The 19,601-nt window shown below is 42.3% G+C and overlaps 2 protein-coding genes across 10 annotated transcripts in view; both read left to right on the top strand.

Moving 5' to 3' along the window:
- The window catches only part of ODF2 (outer dense fiber of sperm tails 2), a 30,834-nt gene extending 29,434 nt beyond the window's left edge, over positions 1–1,400 (top strand). For all 8 annotated transcript variants that reach the window (XM_060014052.1, XM_060014049.1, XM_060014048.1 and 5 more), the window contains one exon: positions 413–1,400. In XM_060014052.1, coding sequence (XP_059870035.1) covers positions 413–601 — 189 coding nt within the window. In that variant the 3' untranslated portion in view covers positions 602–1,400. The remainder of the gene's footprint in view (positions 1–412) is intronic.
- A 1,954-nt stretch (positions 1,401–3,354) lies between these two features.
- The window catches only part of GLE1 (GLE1 RNA export mediator), a 43,834-nt gene continuing 27,587 nt past the window's right edge, over positions 3,355–19,601 (top strand). For both annotated transcript variants that reach the window (XM_060014046.1, XM_060014045.1), the window contains exons 1-6: positions 3,355–3,507; positions 8,436–8,657; positions 14,531–14,641; positions 18,222–18,370; positions 18,629–18,689; positions 18,924–19,178. In XM_060014046.1, the coding sequence (XP_059870029.1) occupies positions 3,409–3,507; positions 8,436–8,657; positions 14,531–14,641; positions 18,222–18,370; positions 18,629–18,689; positions 18,924–19,178 (897 nt within the window). In that variant the 5' untranslated portion in view covers positions 3,355–3,408. The remainder of the gene's footprint in view (positions 3,508–8,435; positions 8,658–14,530; positions 14,642–18,221; positions 18,371–18,628; positions 18,690–18,923; positions 19,179–19,601) is intronic.

Raw genomic sequence — 19,601 nt, 5'->3', positions numbered from 1 at the left:
GCAGACAAGAAGGGAGTGGGTTGAGATCTGAGCTTCCTGGCGCCTGCAGGGCAAGATGTTCTGTTGTTTTTATGAATATGACATGGTTTTATTTTTCTCGCATCACTTTCCCGTCCCTTCAGGATATCCCAGGCCAACCCCCTTTTTTATTAACAGTTTTGTTAAGACAGCATTTACCGTAAAATTCCCTCATTCAAATTGCACAATTCAGTGGTTCTGAGTATATTCAGTGTTGTGCCATTATCACCACAATCCAGGTTTAGAATATTTTCAGAAAGAAAATTACCTGTTAGCAGCCACTCCCATTCCCCTGCCCCAACCCCTGGCAACCACTAATAAAGTCTCTGTCGCTATGGGTTTGTCTGTTCTGGATGTCACACACACTTGGCCCCGCCCCCGTTCCTCCTCTTAGGCTGACCGCCGCTACCAGAGCCGCCTGCAAGACCTGAAAGACCGCCTGGAGCAGTCGGAGAGCACCAACCGCAGCATGCAGAACTACGTCCAGTTCCTGAAGTCATCCTATGCCAACGTGTTTGGGGATGGTCCCTACACTTCCTACCTAACGAGCTCTCCCATCCGCTCCCGGTCTCCTCCTGCCTAAGGCAGCCACTCTTGGGCTAGGAGCTCGGATGGATGCCGTGGGAACTGAGGCTTTGCTAAGCCATACCCAGAAAGCCTGTTGGTTTTCCTCTCTCGTCCTGTGATGAAGTATGTTCAGGGTCTTGTCTTAGCTACTAGCTCCAGAAAAGTGCCTGAAGCAGCAGGGGATGAAGCAGAACCCACTTCGTTCTCTCCTCTCTGACAGCATCGCCTGACGGAAGTTTTTAATTACCCTGACAGGCCTTAAAGTTACTACTATTAGGGTCAGATTGTAACTCACCGTGACTTTTCTCATTCCTTTCCCAAGAGAATGTTTGGACTGGACTTGCCCTCCAGTTCCCTTACAGCTCTCTTCTTTTTAGGACTGTCTCTTGGGTTTTCCCTGACCTGAACCAGCAGGAGCTGTTCGCCAGAGGTCCTCACTGCTCCTCATGTTCACTTGCTGTTTCCCTTATTTCACGGGTATGGTGTTTTCCCCAAGGTGCTCCCCTCCCAAGCCCAGTGGAAACCTCTCATGGCCAGGTTTCCTCAAGGCCACTTGCCCTCACGCACTTGCCAATAGACACTCGAGGGCTTATGTCCAGTTCGCCTTGTAAAAGTACAATCCCAATCTCATTGATTTTTCTCTTTGCCAGGTTTGTATCTGTGGAATGCATTTATTCTTGAAACATGTATGTTGTTTTACAAAAAGCTTTTATAATCAGTATTTAAGTCTCCATCGGATGATTTCCTTTACCCGCCCCAGCCCTCTTCTAAAAATGATTCAGTAAAATGCTGCAGGAGAGCCAGTAAACGTTTTTAAAGGACTTGGTGTGTGAGACTCCTCATTTCATTTTGGCCAGGCTGGCTCTTTCTCCTTTGCGTGCTTTCACTTACAATCCCATGAAAGGCCTGGAGGAGACACACTGAAGGGCACTGCTCAGTGTGTGAGGGCAGCCTACTTTAGCTGTTAGGAGGAAGATGGGATGTGTATGTATTACTATTTTTTTAATGTTAATTGTTTTCTGAATGATAAGGTTATGGGCTATTTTTGTTCTCTTCACACTTTCCTGTATTTAAAAGAAAAAAAAATTCTTCAGAGAGAAGAGAACAAATTTGGTGTACTATGCTGGTACTGACCTCTGGGAGATCCAGTCTGGTCCTCTCTCAGCCACTCTAACCCAAGTCCAGGAGTTCCCCTATGTCCTCAAAAGCAATGGCTCCCACCCAGCCATCTGGATTCCACTACCAGAACCGCCCCACCCCCCCCATCCCCCCCGTTTTGGAGACATGCGTAGTTTCCAGCTTTTAATGTTTTGGGTTTTTTTGTTTGTTTGTTTTTAATTTTATTTCCAGCTTTTAATTTTGCCAAGGAAGGTCACTGAAATCACTACTACCGGCTACCACTGCCACAAAACCAAGCCTATTTTCACACCCTTAACACAAATGGACTTGAACTTTCATACAATGTATGAAAGCTCTTCCTAAGAAAAAACAGTTGGCAAACTTACACCGATGTGCATTCATTTCTGTATAGTTTGTCATTTCATTAGTTTGCCAAACTAATGAAAACCTCCTCAGTGCAGGGTTCTGCTATTTGTAACGATGGTGCGGGAAGCACCTCTTTTCCGGTCCATGGCTGGTATTCTCCCAAGAGCGTTCTATTTTTCTTCGTAAAATGTTGTATTCCAAAAAGTCCAGAGAGTTTGTGGGAAATGTTTATATTGCTTCAAACTCGAGAGTTTTCCTTTCTGCCTCAGACTGAGATCCCATGAAATGGGCAAAAGGGTCAAAAGTTAAAGGGTCCTAGTTAAAGCTGGCCTCAGGCAATGGTGAACATTTCATTTACTGAGAGATAATTCACATAAAATTCACTCTTTTAAAGTGTATAATTCAGTGGCTTTTAGTATATTCAAAGTTGTGCGACCACCACCTTTAGCTAATTCTCGAACATTGTCATCACACCCCAGTGGAACCCATACCATTAGCAGCTGCTCCCCATTCCCCTCCCCCCAGCCCCTGGCAACCACTAATAGTCTGTTTCTCTGGCTTTGTCACTCTGGACATTTCACATAAATCATACCATATTGTGACTGGCTTCTTTCACTCAGCACGATGTTTTCAAGGTTCATGTCGTAGCGTGTATTTGTACTTCATTTTTATGGCCCAATAATATCACATTTTGTGGATACACCATATTTTATTGACTCATTGACGAACACACGTGTTTCCATTTTTTGGCTGTTACAAGTAATTCAATATTCTACCAGTTTTTTGTGGACACATTTCTTTCGCGTATATATTTAGTAGAACTGCTGGGTTAATGGTAACTTTTTTGGCCGCAGGCAGGCGGGATCTTAATTCCCCGACCAGGTATGGAACCCGCGCCCCCTGCAGTGGAAGCGCACGAGTCTTAACCACTGCCAGGGAAGTCCCTCTTTAACCTTTTGATGAACTGCCAGACTGTCTTCCACAGGAGTTGACCCATTTTAGAGTCCCACTGGCAGCGTATGTATGAGGGTTCCAATTTCTCCACATGCTCATCAATACCTGTTCAGTTTTCTGCAACCCGGGAGGCCCAGCCTTCTGAAGCCCCCAGGTCGTAGCTCCCTGCAGGGGAGCGAGCCTCGGGCCAAGCCCTGTGCGCAGGCGCGTTGGTGGGCGGGCTCAGTGCCGGAGGTGGGGCCATGCAGCCGTTAGGGGCGGGATTGAACTGCGTCGCTACGTGTGCGCCCCGGAAGCGGAAGCGAGCACCTGTTTCCGGTCGGCTGATTCGAGGACTCGTTTTGTCTCAAGCGGCGCCCCTGGAGACCTGTAGCGGGGCAGGCCATGCCTTCCGAGGGTCGCTGCTGGGAGACCCTGCAGGCGCTGCGCAGGTCTGAGAAAGGTCGCATTTGCTACCACCGCGATTGGCTGTTGCGGGGCGAGGTGAGCAGTGGCCCCAAAGGGGGCGGTGGTCCTTCCTGCCCCTCGTCACGGGACTCTGCTCTTCCCTAGCCCTTGGCATGTCCTGCGCCAGGGAACCGGTGCGTTCTTGTAACAGCCCGGGTTTGCTGCTTGACTCCCGTGTGTGCACTACCGTCTCTCGCCTATTCTAGCCTTCCGTGGAGCTCCCCTTCAGACGTGCTCTTTGAAGGCTTCATTGCTCCCCGCAGCTGGCGTTAGGTGCCTGCGCCTATGTTGTCAAAGCAATCCTGGCCTCTCAGGGTCAGTTAGTTTACTGCGCGTCTCTTGTGTTAGGAGATCCAGATTTAGTGGTGAACGGTTAACAGGACCTAACTTATTGCTGCCAGTGAAATGACCAAACTTTTAGACGACGGAAGCTGGACGGACCTGGGAACTTTAATGGGGGCGTGGTCACTGCATCTAAGATTCGCAAAGCCCTGTACTAGACCGCGCAGGTGGGGGAATATAGAGACGGTTAAGGCATAACTCCTCTTCCCGAGTTGTTGGTAATCTAGCTACAGGTATGATGTCTTGTCTCTTCAGACTTAAATGTGAAACACTTCTAAAGCATTTCTGTCTTCATGTCTTTGACGGTTTTAAAGAATACATATGTTACATTCTATAGGATGAATTGCAGCCTGAATCTGTATGGTGTAGACTCAGATTATGCATTCTTAGCAGGACTACCACAGAAATGATGCTGTGTCCTCAGTAAGTCACATCAGTCACACATAGATGCTTCAGCCCATCCCAACACTGGTGATGCTCACATTGATCACTTGGTTACAACGGTAACTTCCAGATATTTCCACGTAAAATTCACTTAAAGTTCATCATTTTCGCTTTTGTAACTTCTTAGTATTTTGTTGAGAGGTAGTCCAAGGTTACACCAAAATATTTTTTTCTTATCAAACCTCCACCGTTAGCATTTATTGGTGATTTCTTCCTGAATCAGTCTTTTCTGTGATGTAGACGAATGGTGTTTCTTTATAGCTACCATTCCTACATTTGTTAGCTGGCGTTCTACTGTAAGGAAGAGCTTTCTTTTCTCTTCCGTTTAATTATTCATATCAGAATCCTCATGGGTTCCTTCTGTTTAATTGTTTATATCAGTATCCTCATGGGTTCCTATTTTATTCAATGAGTTGTGATCCACTACTTGTAACCTTGTGTGTGTATATTTGCCAGTTTATGTCTTTTGCTCATTTTTCTATTGGGGTTTTGCTAATATTTTATAAGTTCTTTATGTATTAAGGATAATAATATTCCTTTATCTGTGATATATATTGCATCTTTTTTTCTAGTTTGTCAGTTGAAATTATTTTCTCCGTTGATGGTGTTTTTTATGGGTTTATTTTTTACATTTGAAACTTTGCTCCTGGAATTTATTTTGGCGTAAAGAAAGAGTAAAAAGTTGTCTCAAATTCAAATAAAAGCTACTTTTATTATGGGACAAATAAAGCTACTTTTATTGTGGGACAGACCCACAGTCAACACAATACTCAGTGGTGGTGAAAAGCTGAAAGCCTTCCTGCTAAAATCTGGAGCAAGACAAGGATGCCCCCTCTCACCACTCCTAATCTAATATAGAATTGGAAGTCCTAGCCACAGCAGTCAGACAAGGGAAATAAATAGAAAGGTATCCAAATCAGAGGGAAGGGGTAAAATTGTTATTATATGCAGATTACATGGTACTATCTATAGAAAACCCTAAAGACTCCACAGAAAAACTACTAGAACTGATAAATAAATTTAGCAAGGTAGCAGGATATGAGATTAACATACAGAAATCTGTTGCATTTCTTTACACTAACAATGAAATATCAGAAAGGGAAAGTTTAAAAAAAAAACCCTTTTAAAGTCACATCCCCCCCCAAAAAAAAGAAACCTTAGAAATAAACCTGACCAAGGAGGTAAAAGACTTATATTCTGAGAACTGTAAAACACTGATAAAGGAAAGGAAATTGAAGATGATTCAAAGAAATGGAAAGATATCCCATGCTCTTGGATTGGAAAAATTAATATTATTAAAATAGCCATACTACCCAAAGCAATCTACAGGTTTATTGCAATCCCTATCAAATTACCCATGACATTTTTCACAGAACTAGAACAAGTAATCCTAAAATTTATATACAAGCACAAAAGACCCAGAATTGCCAAAGTAATCCTAAGGAAAAAGAACAAAACTGAAGGGATAACCCTCCCAGACTTTAGACAATACAACAAAGCTACAGTAATTAAAACAGCATGGTATTGGGACAAAAACAGACATATGGATCAATGAAACAGAATAGAGGGACCATAAATAAACCCACACACCTACAGTCAATTAATCTTCAACAAAGCAGGCAAGAATATACAATGGAGAAAGGACAGTCTCTTCAGAAGGGTGTTGGGAAAGTTGGACAACTGCACATGAATCAATGAAGTTAGAACATTTCCTCACAGCATACACAAAAATAAACTCAAAATGGCTTAAAGACTTAAATATAAGACATGACACCATAAAACTCCTAGAGGAAAACATAAGCAGAACATTCTCTGACATAAATCATAGCAGTGTTTTCTTAGTCTTCCAAGGCAATAGAAATAAAGCAAAAATAAACAAATGGGACCTAATCAAACTTACAAACTTTTGCACAGCAAAGGAAACCATAAACAAAATAAAGACAACCTACAGACTGGGAGAAAATATTTGTAAACGATGAAACCGACAAAGGCTTAATTTCCAAAATATACAAGCAGCTCGTACAACTCAATAACAAAAACAAACAACCCATTCCAAAAATGAGCAGAAGACATTTCTCGAAAGAAGACATACAGATGACCAATAGGCACATGAAAAGATGCTCAACATCGCTAATTATCAGAGAAATGCAAATCAGAACTACACTGAGGTACCACCTCATGCTGGTCAGAATGGCCATCATTAAAAAGTCTACAAATAATAAATGCTGCAGAGGATGTGGAGAAAAGGGAAGCCTCATACACTGCACCCCAGTGTATGAGGCTTCCCTTTTGAAAAGATATATGCACCCCAATGTTGTTAGTAGCACTATTTACAATAGCCAAGACATGGAATCAACTTAAATATCCATTGACAGATGAAGAGATAAAGAAGATGTGGTATATGTATACAATGGACTACTACTCAGCCATAAAAAGAATGAAATAATGCCATTTGCAGCAACATGGATGGACCTAGACATTATCAGACTAAGTGAAGTAAGCCAGAAAGAGAAAGACAGATACCATATGATATCACAAGTGGAATCTAAAATATGATCCAAATGAACTTTTTTTTTTTGGCTGCATTGGGTCTTCATTGCTGCGCGTGGGCTTTCTCTAGTAGCGGCAAGTGGGGGCTACTCTTCATTGTGGTGTGCGGGCTTCTCATTGCGGTGGCTCCTCTTGTTACGGAGCACGGGCTCTAGGCGCACGGGCTTCAGTAGTTGTGGCACACAGGCTCAGTAGTTGTGGCTTGGGGGCTCTAGAGCTCAAACTCAGTAGTTGTGGCTCTAGGCACGTGGGCTTCAGTAGTTGTGGCTCACAGGCTCTAGAGTGCAGACTCAGTAGTTGTGGTGCGCGGGCTTAGTTGCTCCGCAGCATGTGGGATCTTCTGGACCAGGGGTCAAACCCATGTGCCCTGCGTTGGCAGGGGGTTTCTTAACCACTGCACCACAAGGGAAGTCCCTAGTAAGCACTTTTCTATGCCTATTTTTTATTTGCTTATTTTCATTTTAAAAGGTATAACATGTTCATTTAGAAATTAAATACAGAAAATTAGAACAAGTAGAAATATGTCACTGATCACCCAAGCTTAACTTCTGGTATATTTCTTTCAAATTTGTTAGGGTATTTATTTGTATTTATTTTATATCATTGTAGACATAGTTATTTATACTCTTGTTTTTTCACTTAAAATTGAATCTTGGGGGAGGAGGAAATGGAGTACGGTCGTCAAATAATAGAAACTTCCAGTTATAAGATAGATAAGTACTAGGGATGTAATATACAACTTGACAACTGTTAGCTAACACAGCTATACAATATATAGGAAAGTTAAGAGAGTACCTGCTGAGAGTCTCATCACAAGAAGAAATTTTTTTTCCTTTTTTCTTTCTTTTGATTATATCTATATGAGAAGATGCATGTTGTTAGCTGAACCTATTTAATCATTTTACAATATATATAAATCAAAACATCGTGTTTAGGCCTTAAAATTTTACAGTGGTGTTTGTCAATTATTTTTCAATAAAACTGGAAAAATTTGAACCTTACATAGGATTCACAATTGGCATTTTTAAATGACTAATATTCACTGAGTGTGTATACCATAGTTTACTTCAAAATTCCTTTCATGTTCTTTTCTGTTACAACGTTTTAGATTGCTTTCAAATCTGCTTTTTTTTTTTGCGGTACGCAGGCCTCTCACTGCTGTGGCCTCTCCCGTTGCGGAGCACAGGCTCCGGATGCACAGGCTCAGTGGCCATGGCTCACGGGCCCAGCCGCTCCGCGGCATGTGGGATCTTCCCGGACCGGGGCACAAACCCGTGTCCCCTGCATCGGCAGGCGGACTCTCAACCACTGCGCCACCAGGGAAGCCCTCAAATCTGCTTTAATGACCATCTTTGTGCATTGTTCCTTTTTCTGTAGTTAGGGTTATTTAGTCTGATACTCTAAAAGGATAATAGTCAAAGTCATTATCAAGAAGCTACTGTACTTTCTCTTCATCTCTGATTGTTAATACAGTTACTTTGGGTCTTTGGTATGTATGTATGTATATATTTATTTAGGCCTTCTTAGATTTTCAGTAAAGCATGTAGTGGATTATAAGGACAAAATTATTTTTGATTGCTTAGATCAGTTGACATTCAAGTTGAGCTTAACCTTCTTCTTCCCTCTAGGATGTTTTAGAAGAATGTATGTCTCTTCCCAAGCTGTCTTCTTACTCTGGATGGGTAGTAGATCATGTCCTACCCAATATGCAAGAGAACCCACCTCCCTCTGAGACTTCAACATCCCCTAGATCTACTTCAGCCCTCGGCCAACCTTCATTTGTTCCCAAATCTCCTGTCAGAGACCCTGCCTTCTCACCAGTCTCCTCAGCAACACCAGATGGAACCAAGGTAAGGCTTTTGATCAGTGTAAGACAAAAGACAATGGTGGCTGCAAAGTTGAAGTGTTTAACATTGTCATACTACAGTGACCTTACTCTGGAGAAAATAATGGTTGCTTCTTCGAATTCTTGTAGCTGTTTGTAGCGACAGTGTTTTCCACATCACCCAGCGTTCTCTTTATGAAGACCCAGAGAGAGAAATTCCTCTCTATTCTTAGTACCAAGAATAGTAATTAATTTCATGAGCAAGTGGATTTTTTTCTCATGAGCGTTGCATCTGTTTAACTCAACAAGGTCTCCCTTTTTGTTGTTGGCTGCTGGAAAGCTTAGAGTAAATTTTATACTTGCTCTTAGATTTACATACCTTATTGTTGCTTCTGTATGAGTTTTTACCTTCTTTCTGGCTCTATTTTGTTTCTGCCTTTGTTTCTCCCACTTAAAACAGTTAAATTGTTGCTGGGGCTCTGCTCTTCTCTTTTCTCTTCTCTTCTCTTTCTTTGTATCTCTAGACGTATTTATTTATTTATTTATTTATGGCTGCATTGGGTCTTAGTTGCTGCACACGGGTTTTCTCTAGTTGCAACGAGCGGGGACTACTCTTCGTTGCGGTGTGCAGGCTTCTCATTGCAGTGGCTTCTCTTGTTGCGGAGCATAGGCTCTAGGCATGCGGGCTTCAGTAGTTGTGGCTTGCAGGCTCTAGAGCGCAGGCTCAGTAGTTGTGGTGCACAGGCTTAGTTGCTCCGCGGCATGTGGGATCTTCTGGACCAGGGCTCAAACCCATATCCCCTGCACCAGCAGGTGGATTCTTAACCACTGCACCACCAGGGAAGTCCTGTTGTTATGCTTTATGTTCCCTTATAAGCTGCATTAAATCCTTTCTGGATCAAAGTAAGATATAACAACTAGTATAACAAGAGTTAATAGAAAAAAAGTCTTCTAAACTTCTAAGCACTATTGTGCTTTTTCTTTCTTTTTTTTTTTTAAATTATTTATTTATTTATTTATTTTTGTCTGTGTTGAGTCTTTGTTTCTGTGCGAGGGCCTTCTCTAGTTGCGGCGAGCGGGGGCCACTCTCCATCGCGGTGCGCGGGCCTCTCGCTATCGCAGCCTCTCTTGTTGCGGAGCACAGGCTCCAGACGCACAGGCTCAGTAGTTGTGGCTCACGGGCTTAGTTGCTCCGCAGCATGTGGGATCTTCCCAGACCAGGGCTCGAACCCGTGTCCCCTGAATTAGCAGGCAGATGCTCAATCACTGTGCCACCAGGGAAGCCCAAAACTCCTAAGCACTATTGTGCTTTTTCAAGTTTTAGATTTTTGTGCCAGCAAAATAAGACTAGGCAACTCTTTAGAAAGGCAGAGATTACATTTTTCACGTTTAGCTTCCAAAAGACAAAGTTCTTTGTTCTTTTTGTTCATACTCACTGCAGACTTTTGTTTACTGAATATATATTATCAATTCAACAAAAGGAAGAAGTTAAATCTCCCTATGGTTTCATCATTTCAGTCATCAGTTACTTCTTTCCACTTTCATATGCCTGCATCCTTGTACCTTGGCATAATTAAATTGTATGTGCACTTTCATGTTCTGATTTTCCTTCCTAACTTTATTTTGTTCATGAACTATTTGAATTATTTGTTCACGTTATTTCCACCTTTGTAAATGTCTACTTAGAGGATATGTAATATCCTGTAATTTATTAAACTGCTCCTTTATTATTAGGCATTTATATTTTTCCATTTCATTGCTTTTAAAGATATTACACTGAGAAACTTTCTGCAGAGAGATCTTTCCGTTTTTAATCTTAAAATATGTCTTCTGGCTAATATCTTAAAATAAATGCCCAAATGATTTGACTGGCGTCAAAGATAAAAGGGTATGAACATTTGTTTGTAAATTTTAAACCTTTTTTTAAATTGTAAAATATTCATGACATAAAATTTACCATTTAACCATTTTTTAGAGTACAATTCAGTGGCATTAAGTACATTCATAGTGTTGTGTAATCGTCACCACTATCCATCTCCAGAACTTTTTCATCACCCAAAACTAAAAACACTACATTCATTAATCAATAACTCCAGGACTTTCCTGGTGGTGCAGTGGTTAAGAATCCACCTGCCAAGGCAGGGGACACGGGTTCGATCCCTGGTGTGGGAAGATCCTACATGCCATGGAGCAGCTAAGCCTGTGTGCCACAACTACTGAGCCTGCTCTCTAGAGCCTGCGAGCCACAACTACTGAGACCGCGAGCCACAACTGCTGAGCCTGCATGCCACAGCTACTGAAGCCCGCGTGCCATGCTCCACAACAAGAGAAGCCACCGCAATGAGAAGCCCGTGTGCCACAACGAAGAGTAGCCCCCGCTCACCACAACTAGAGAAAGGCCGCGCGCAGCAATGAAGACCCAACGCAGCCATAAATAAATAAATAAATAAATAACTCCTTATTTCCCCCTACCCCCAGTCCCTAGCAACCATCATTCTACTTTCCGTCTCTATGAATTTGACCATTTTAGGTACTTCGTATAAGTGGGATCATGTAATATTTGTCATTTTGTGACTGGTTTATTTCACTTAGCATAATGTCTTCAAGGTTCATCCATGTTGTCGCATGTGTCAGAATTTCCTTCCTTTTAAGGCTGAATAATACTCCACTGTGTGTACCATGTTTTGTTTATTCATTCATCTGTCACTGGACGTTTAGCTTGCTTCCACCTTTTGGCTGTTGGTGACTAGTGCTGCTCTGAATACGCATGTACATGTATTAGTTTGAGTACCTGTTTTCAATTCTTTGGGGTATGTACCCAGAAGTAGAATTGAGGAATCATATGGTAATTCTATGTTTAAATTTTTGAGGAACCATCATACTGTTTTCCACAGCAGCTGTATCATTTTACTTTCCTACTAGCAATGCACAAGGGTTTCAGTTTCTCCACACCTTTGCTAACGTTTGTTATTTGCTGGGTTGTTTTTGTCTGTTTGTTTGTTTTTATTTTGTTTTGTTTTACAAAAGCCATCCTAGTGGGCATGAAGTGTATCATTGTGGTTTTGATTTGCATTTCCCTAAATGATTAGTGATGTTGAGCATATTTTCATGTGCTTATTAGCCATTTGTATATCTTCTTTGGAGAAATGTCTTTGCAAGAGTTGTTCACAATAAGAAAGAATTTATTGTACAGTAAATAATAATCCTAAAAAATAATACAGGACAGAGATGATTATTCATATTATGAAAGACTGCATGATTACATACATAAAAAGTTTACTTTTTAGTTTATATTTCACACTTCATCTTTTAAAATATTAGTCTTTAAAAAATATTTCTAGCAATTGAGCATCATAGACACAAAAATGAACTTTAGCCTAAACTTTACAACTTACATAAAAATTAACTCAAAATGATCATGAACTTAAATGTAAAACTATAAGACTTTTAGGGAAAAAAAAAACATAATCAGAACCTAGGACTAGGTGAAGAGTTTTTAGATTTGGCACTAAAAACTTAATCGGGCTTCCCTGGTGGCGCAGTGGTTGAGAGCCCGCCTGCCGATGCAGGGGATGCGGGTTTGTGCACCGGTCTGGGAGGATCCCACGTGCCGCGGAGCGGATGGGCTTGTGAGCCATGGCCGCTGAGTCTGCGCGTCCGGAGCCTGTGCTCCGTGGCGGGAGAGGCCACAACAGTGAGGGGCCTGCGTACCGCAAAAAAAAAAAAACAACTTAATCCATAGAAGGAAAAATTAATAAATTGGACCTCATCAAATGAAAAGCGTGGCTCAGTGAATGACCTTGTGAAGAGGATGATCAGACAAGCTACTGACTGGGAGAAAGTAGTTGCAAACGACCTATCTGACAAAGGTTTATGTATCTAGAATATATTTAAAATATATATCGAGAATATATATTTAGAATATATTTTTAAAACTCAGAGGTTAAACAAAAACTTTCTAATCTTCAATTAGAAAATGAGCAAAAGATATGAACAGACATTTCACCTAAGACAATATATAGACAATATAAGTACATGAAAATATGTTCACAATCATTAGCCATTAAAGAAATGCAAATTAAAACCAGGACGAAGTAGCACTACACACCTATCAGAATGGTTAAAATAAAAAATAGTGACACCACCAAATGCTGACAATGATGTGGAGAATCTGGATCACTCGTGTATTTTGGGTGGAAATGTGGAACGGTACAGGCGCTCTAGAGAACAGTTTGGCAGTTTCTTATAAAACTAAATAGGTGCTTAACTATATGACCTAGCAGTTGCATTCTTGGGCATTTTTCCCAGAAAAATCAAAACTTATATTTACATAAAAATCTGTACACCAGTGATCATAGGAGCTTTATTTATTATATCCCCAAGCTGGAAACAGTGAAATGTCTTTCAACAGATGAATGGTTAAACAAACTGGTACATCTCTATCATGGAATACGACTGGCAATAAAAAGGAACAAGTCCTTGATAATGTGCAACAACTTAGGATCTCAGAGGCATTATACGAAGTGAAAAAAGCCAATCTCAAAAGATTCTGTGCTGTATGGTTCCATTTGTTTAATGTTCTTGAAATGCTATCATTATAGAGATGCAGAACAGATTAGCAATATAGAGGTGTGGCACGAGGAAGCTTCATGGTGATGGAACACTTCTGTACTTTGTGGTGGTGGCTACACATGTGATAAAATTGCATAAAACTGTACACGTACCCAAATGAATTCCTGTAAAACCTGGCGAAATCTGAATAAGTTCTGTGGCTCGTACCATCAATTTACCGTTTCCAACTTCCTGTAAATTATAATTATTTCAAAATTTAAAAAAAAATTTAAGTTTCTATGAGCAGCTTCTCAGAGGCAGCAGTTTCTAGTTCTGATCCTGCTAATAGTGTGGCATGCCCTCAGGCAGGCATCTTTCCCTCCTTAGGCCTCAGTTTCTTCATCTGTAAATCTGGTCCTGGACTACATTGCCAAGGTCCTCTCCAGGTATAAAATTCCGTAATTCTTAAGGTTTAAGTAAAGTTTTGGATGGCTTTATATAATGAATTGTATCATTTATAAATTTTTGGTGTTTAAGTAACAGAAACCCAGTTTAAACTAGCTTAAGCAAAACAAGGGAGTCAGGGGAGAAATTAATTAGCTCATATAACCAGGAAATCTAGGAGAGCATTTCGAATCAATTAGATCTAGAGGATCTATTTTCTGCTTGTCTGTCCTTGATACTATTTCTCACTTGATTCAGTGACTCAGACCCAGGGCTTTGCTTCTCCATTTCTCAGTTCTGTCTAACTCATCTTGGTTTCATCTTTCAGATAGACTGTCTGGCAGGATGTCTCTTGGTAGCCCTAGACACATATCTTCTTAGCTTAGCATCCCCAGAATAAGAGAAAGCCATCCCAAATAGCTCCATCAGGAAAATTCAGAGATGGACTCTGGCTTAGCTTAGGTCATAAGCCTCATTCCTGAAGTAGATACTGGGTACAAGGGAATAGAATACTTTGATTGCCAGGCTGGTCACATGCTTAGTGACCCCTGACACTAGGGGGCGTGGAAGAATCGGGGATGTGGGCTGGGGTTTCTCCATCCAAACCAACCCAGCAAAAACGGACACTTATTAGAAGAAATGGGGAAAATGTGCTGGACAAATCAAAACAAACGAGCAAGCAAAAAAAAAAAAAAAAACACAAAAAACTGTACAAAGCAAAAACATCCACTTTATTAAGGAAACCAACTAGAATAAGGTCAATATCATGAAAAGCACACTGGTTCTAACATATATTGTTTTGTTACTGGTTGTTCATAAGTAAGGATGTGATTTTTGTTCAGATTGAATAACACCAACTTTACCGTCTTAAAAGCTTAATTTTTCCATCTTCTGTCTGTATAGGACAAATACGAGTCCCAGCATACAGAACCTATGGTACTTCAGTCCTCCCAGGGGATCAAAGTGGAAGGCTGCATCCGAATGTATGAGCTGCTGCACAGAATGAAAGGAGCAGTGAGTAACCCTTGAAGTAAGACAGGCGTGACCCTAGGGAGCCACGTTTAAATGCAGTTCCTCAGGGATTATGAATGTCCACCATGTACTAATAATCATCGTGCCCCACCTACTAGTAGCTCTGATTCAGCTGGGGAGATAGCATAACATAGCAGTCAAGAGTAAGCTCTCTAAAGTCAAATCTGGTTTCAAATCCTACCTCTTCTATTTTACGTGTGACTTTGGGAAAATTACCTGGGCTTTCCTGGCTTCCATTTACTTCTCCAAAATTTGAAGATGATCTTTGTTGTCAGATAAGGTTATACTGAGAAGATTGACCTTAACAGCCTCTTGAAAAAAGAAAAGCACTATTTTAATTGGTTTATTTGACTTTATTCTTTTTATTAGAAAAACAATGCATGTTTTGTAAAACTTTTTCTTTTTCAAATTTTTATTTATTTATTTTTGGCTGTGTTGGGTCTTTGTTGCTGCACGCAGGCTTTTTCTAGTTGCGGTGAGTGCGGGCTACTCTTTGTTGTGGTGCGCAGGCTTCTTATGGCGGTGGCTTCTCTTGTTGTGGAGCACGGGCTCTAGGCACGTGGGCTTCAGTAGTTGTGGCTCGCGGGCTCTAGAGCACAGGCTCAGTAGTTGTGGCGCAGGGGCTTAGTTGCTCCACAGCATGTGGGAATCTTCCTGGGCCAGGGCTTGAACCCGTGTCTCCAGCATTGGCAGGCAGATTCTTAACCACTGTGCCACCAGGGAAGTCCCTGTAAAACTTTTTAAAGAGTACATGAGTTTATAAATTTAAAGTCTTCTAGCATCTACCCTCATTCATTTATTCATGGAATCACCAAATACTTATTGAGCACTTTTGTTCTAGGCCTAGATAAAATAGTGAACAGGGAATTCCCTGGCGGTCCAGTGGTTAGGACTCCATGCTTTCAATGCTGATGGCCTGGGTTCAGTCCCTGGTTGGAGAACTAAGATCCCATAAGCTGCGTGGCACAGCCAAAAGAAAAAAAAAAAAAACAGTGAACAAAGTAGACGCAATCCATGTCCTCATAGAGTTTGTATGCTGGAGGGAGAAACATAGAACCAAGGTTCTAAAATATAGTTAGAAGACTATTATAATCTGCGTGAGAGACAGCAACAGTCATTGAAGCATTCACTTTGACACTGGATAAAAAAGGATGACAGTTGCTTAGACTGGAGGGGAGCGGGTAGCAATGGAGATAGTGAGAGAGAGAAAGACAGTTTCTTCTTGAGTTTTCTCAGCTCTCTTCTTTCAATCATCACTTCTGCATGGACTTTCTGTCCTCCAGATGCGAGTAGAAAGGTTTTCCTTGCTGATAATCTTCCTCATATGCTCTCTGTTGTTGAGTCTTTTTTTTTCTTCCCAAGTTTTAATTAAACAGTCTCAGAGGAGAGGAGATATATATTTGTGTTCAATTTGCCGCCTTCTACTGGAAGTTTTTTTTTCTTCTTGTAAATTTATTTATTTATTTATTTATGGCTGAGTTGGGTCTTTGTTGCTGTGCATGGGCCCTCCCTAGTTGCAGCGAGTGGGGGCCACTCCTCGCTGCGGTGCACAGGCTTCTTATTGCAGTGGCCTCTCTTGTTGCAGAGTACGGGCTCTAGATGTGCAGGTTTCAGTAGCTGAGGCTCATGGGCTCTAGAGCGCAGCAGCAGCCGTGGCGCACGGGCTTCGTTGCTCCGCGGCATGTGGTATCTTCCTGGACCAGGGCTCGAACCTGTGTCCCCTTCATTGGCAGGCGGATTCTTAACCACTTTGCCACCAGGGAAGCCCTACTGGAAGTTTTAAAATAACTTTTAAAATACAATAGCCTAGGGCTTCCCTGGTGGCGCAGTGGTTGAGAGTCCGCCTGCCGATGCAGGGGACACAGGTTTGTGCCCCGGTCCAGGAAGATCCCACATGCCGCAGAGCGGCTGGGCCCGTGAGCCATGGCCGCTGAGCCTGCGCGTCCGGAGCCTGTGCTCCACAACGGGAGAAACCACAACAGTGAGAGGCCTGTGTACCGCAAAAAAAAAACCAAAAACAATAGCCTAATATCTTAACAATATATATTAACATATCACCATGCCAGTGTATACAGCATGTCATCTTCCTTAAAGGCTGCAGAGTATTTTCTAGTATGACCTACTGTAATATGTTTAACTATTTCCCTGTTAATTTAAATTGTTTCAAATTTACTACCATTATCAATAAGGATGCTCATTATCAATGAGCATCCTTGTACATATATCTATTTTTTTAAAATAAATTTATTTATTTTATTTATTTTTGGCTGCGTTGGGTCTTTGTTGTGGCACGCGGCCTTTTCATTGCAGTGGCTTCTCTTGTTGCAGAGCACGTACTCTAGGCATGGGGGCTTCAGTAGTTGTGGCACGTGAGCTCAGTAGTTGTGGCGCACGGGCTTAGTTGTTCCGTGGCATGTGGGAAGTCCCCTTGTACATATATCTTTGCACACATATGCAAGTATTTCCTCAGGACAAAGTCCTAAAATGGAATGAGTGTCAAAGGATATATACACTTTAAAATTTGATAGTTAAAATGTCAAATTGCTCTTATAAACCAAATGAGAGGGCTTCCCTGGTAGCACAGTGGTTAAGAATCCGCCTGCCAATGCAGGGGACATGGATTCGAGCCCTGGTCCAGGAAGATCCCACAGGCCGTGGAGCAACCAAGCCCGTGCACCACAACTACTGAGCCTGTGCTGTAGAGCCTGCGTGCCACAACTACTGAAGCCTGTGCACCTAGAGCCCGTGCTCCCCTCAACAAGAGAAGCCACTGCAATGAGAAGCCCCCACACTGCAACGAAGAGTAGCCCCCGCTCGCAGCAACTAGAGAAAACCTGCACGCAGCGATGAAGACCCAATGCAGCCAAAAATAAATAAATAAATAAATTTATTTTTAAAAAAAAAACAAATGAGAGTACTCTCGTGAATAATAAATGGAATACCTGGTACCCTTAGTTATAAAGGAATGGGACTTTGCTAAGTGACGGTGGAGGAAAAGACTCTAGGCAGAGATAATAACTTGAGGGAAGGAGTGAGATAGGAGTATGCATAGCATGTTTATGGAATTAGAATAAGGATTTCTTTAGATTACCCTGAAGCTCTCATAAGAATACACAGGATGGAAATTCCCTGGTGGTCCAGTGGTTACTGGACTCCATGCTTTCACGGACGAGGGCCCAGGTTCGATCTCCAGTCAGGGAGGTAAGATCCCACAAGCTGTAGAGTGTGGCCAAAACAGAAAAAGAGTACAGTAAGCTTAAGGATGGAAGCTTAAAAGTGCAGGGCTATTTGATACTGCGTTGGTGAATACCCGTCCATTCTTAGCTTATACTGGAGTGACATAAACCATATGGGGCAAATTGGAAAAGCTTTCCACAACAGCTGAGTTTAAAGATCAACCCAAAGCGGAGACGTGACTCAAGCAAAGGTTCCAAGAAGTAGGCAGATGATTCCATGCCCCGAAGTATCTTTGATGGAGTTAAGGGCTGATGGGAGGGCAGCCCATGGGGTAGATGAGCAGGGTGTGATGGAGCTGCAGAGAGCTGGTTTTGATCCTTTGCAGGAGGGCTTGAGGCAGTGGCAGGAGGAGCAGGAGAGGCAGGCGCGGGCCCTCTCTGAGATGGCATCTGAGCAGCTGAAGCGCTTTGATGAGCGGAAGGAACTGAAGCATCATAAAGAATTCCAGGACTTACGGGAAGTGATGGAGAAGAGGTGAGTTCCCTGAATTACAACGGGAATGTCGGCGTGGTCCACCGGAACTCTTTCCCTACATAAAACCCAAAGGGAAGGAGTTGAACTTCTTCTGAGTCCTTAAGTATCAAAATAAAATAGCCAGAGAAACTTATAACCTCGAAAAATGACCAACCTTGGAAAGATGAGCAATGCAACACAAAGAGAGGAGGCTTTTAGGAGAGGTAAAACAATTTTAGGAAGCATCCCTGACTCTTCCTCCCTCCATTTTTCATTCAGCTCCAGAGAAGCCCTGGGGCAGCAAGAGAAGCTGAAAGCTGAGCATCATCACAGGGCGAAGGTCAGAGCTTGGGAGAGTCCGTGTGGGTGTTCAGTGTCTGGGTGACGTGCCCGAGGAGTTGGGTTCCAGCACAGTCACAGAGGACCTGGCCCCTGTCATGCCACTGTGTGGCTGACTTGGGGCAGTCCTTTTGTCACTCTGGGCCTCTCTGTGAAAATAGGTAGCCCACACAGGACTGGAAGAATGTAGACAGAGAAGGCCCAGGAGCCCTTAATTTGACCGCCCTTCCTGTAGATTCTCAACCTGAAGCTGCGGGAGGCAGAGCAGCAGCGCCTGAAGCATGTGGAGCGGGAGCGGCTCCGGAAGGAAGAAGGCCAGATCCGCCTGCGGAACCTCTACGCGCTGCAGGAGGAGGTGCTGCACCTCAGCCAGCAGCTGGACGCCGCCGACCAGCGCAGAGACCTGCCCAGGGTCGACCTGTCTGCCTTCCGGACCCGAGGCAATCAGCTGTGCGGCCTCATCTCGGGGATCATCCGGGCCACTTCTGAGGTGAGGGGACTTCAGGAAGACTCTGTCTTTGAAATGAAGAACATTGAAAGCAAAACTGTTTTGTGATTTAAAAATAATACCTTCTTATTACCGCTTGTCATCCTCTTACCTAGAGATAACCACTGTTAGTGCTTTATATTTCTTTTTTCCCTGTGTATGTGTGTGTGTGTGTGTGATCTCACCCTAAATTGGGCTAATATAGATATAATTTCTTAGGTTAAAAAAAAAATTTGTTTCTTCCAACTACAAAATACTTTAGTTCATTCATTAATATAAACTGAACGCCTGCTATGCTTATGATAAAAATTAAAACCTTACAGAAATGTATATTGCTTTTTATCATTTGATATGGTATTTTGAACACGTAGTTACTGTAGTCATTGCAGTGTTAAAACCTGCAAGTATTGCCTTGACACATAATAG

The sequence above is a fragment of the Delphinus delphis genome, chromosome 6 (genome assembly GCF_949987515.2).
Source record: "Delphinus delphis chromosome 6, mDelDel1.2, whole genome shotgun sequence".
NCBI classification, from domain to species: domain Eukaryota; kingdom Metazoa; phylum Chordata; class Mammalia; order Artiodactyla; family Delphinidae; genus Delphinus; species Delphinus delphis.
This window is presented reverse-complemented; position numbering and strand designations above follow the sequence as displayed.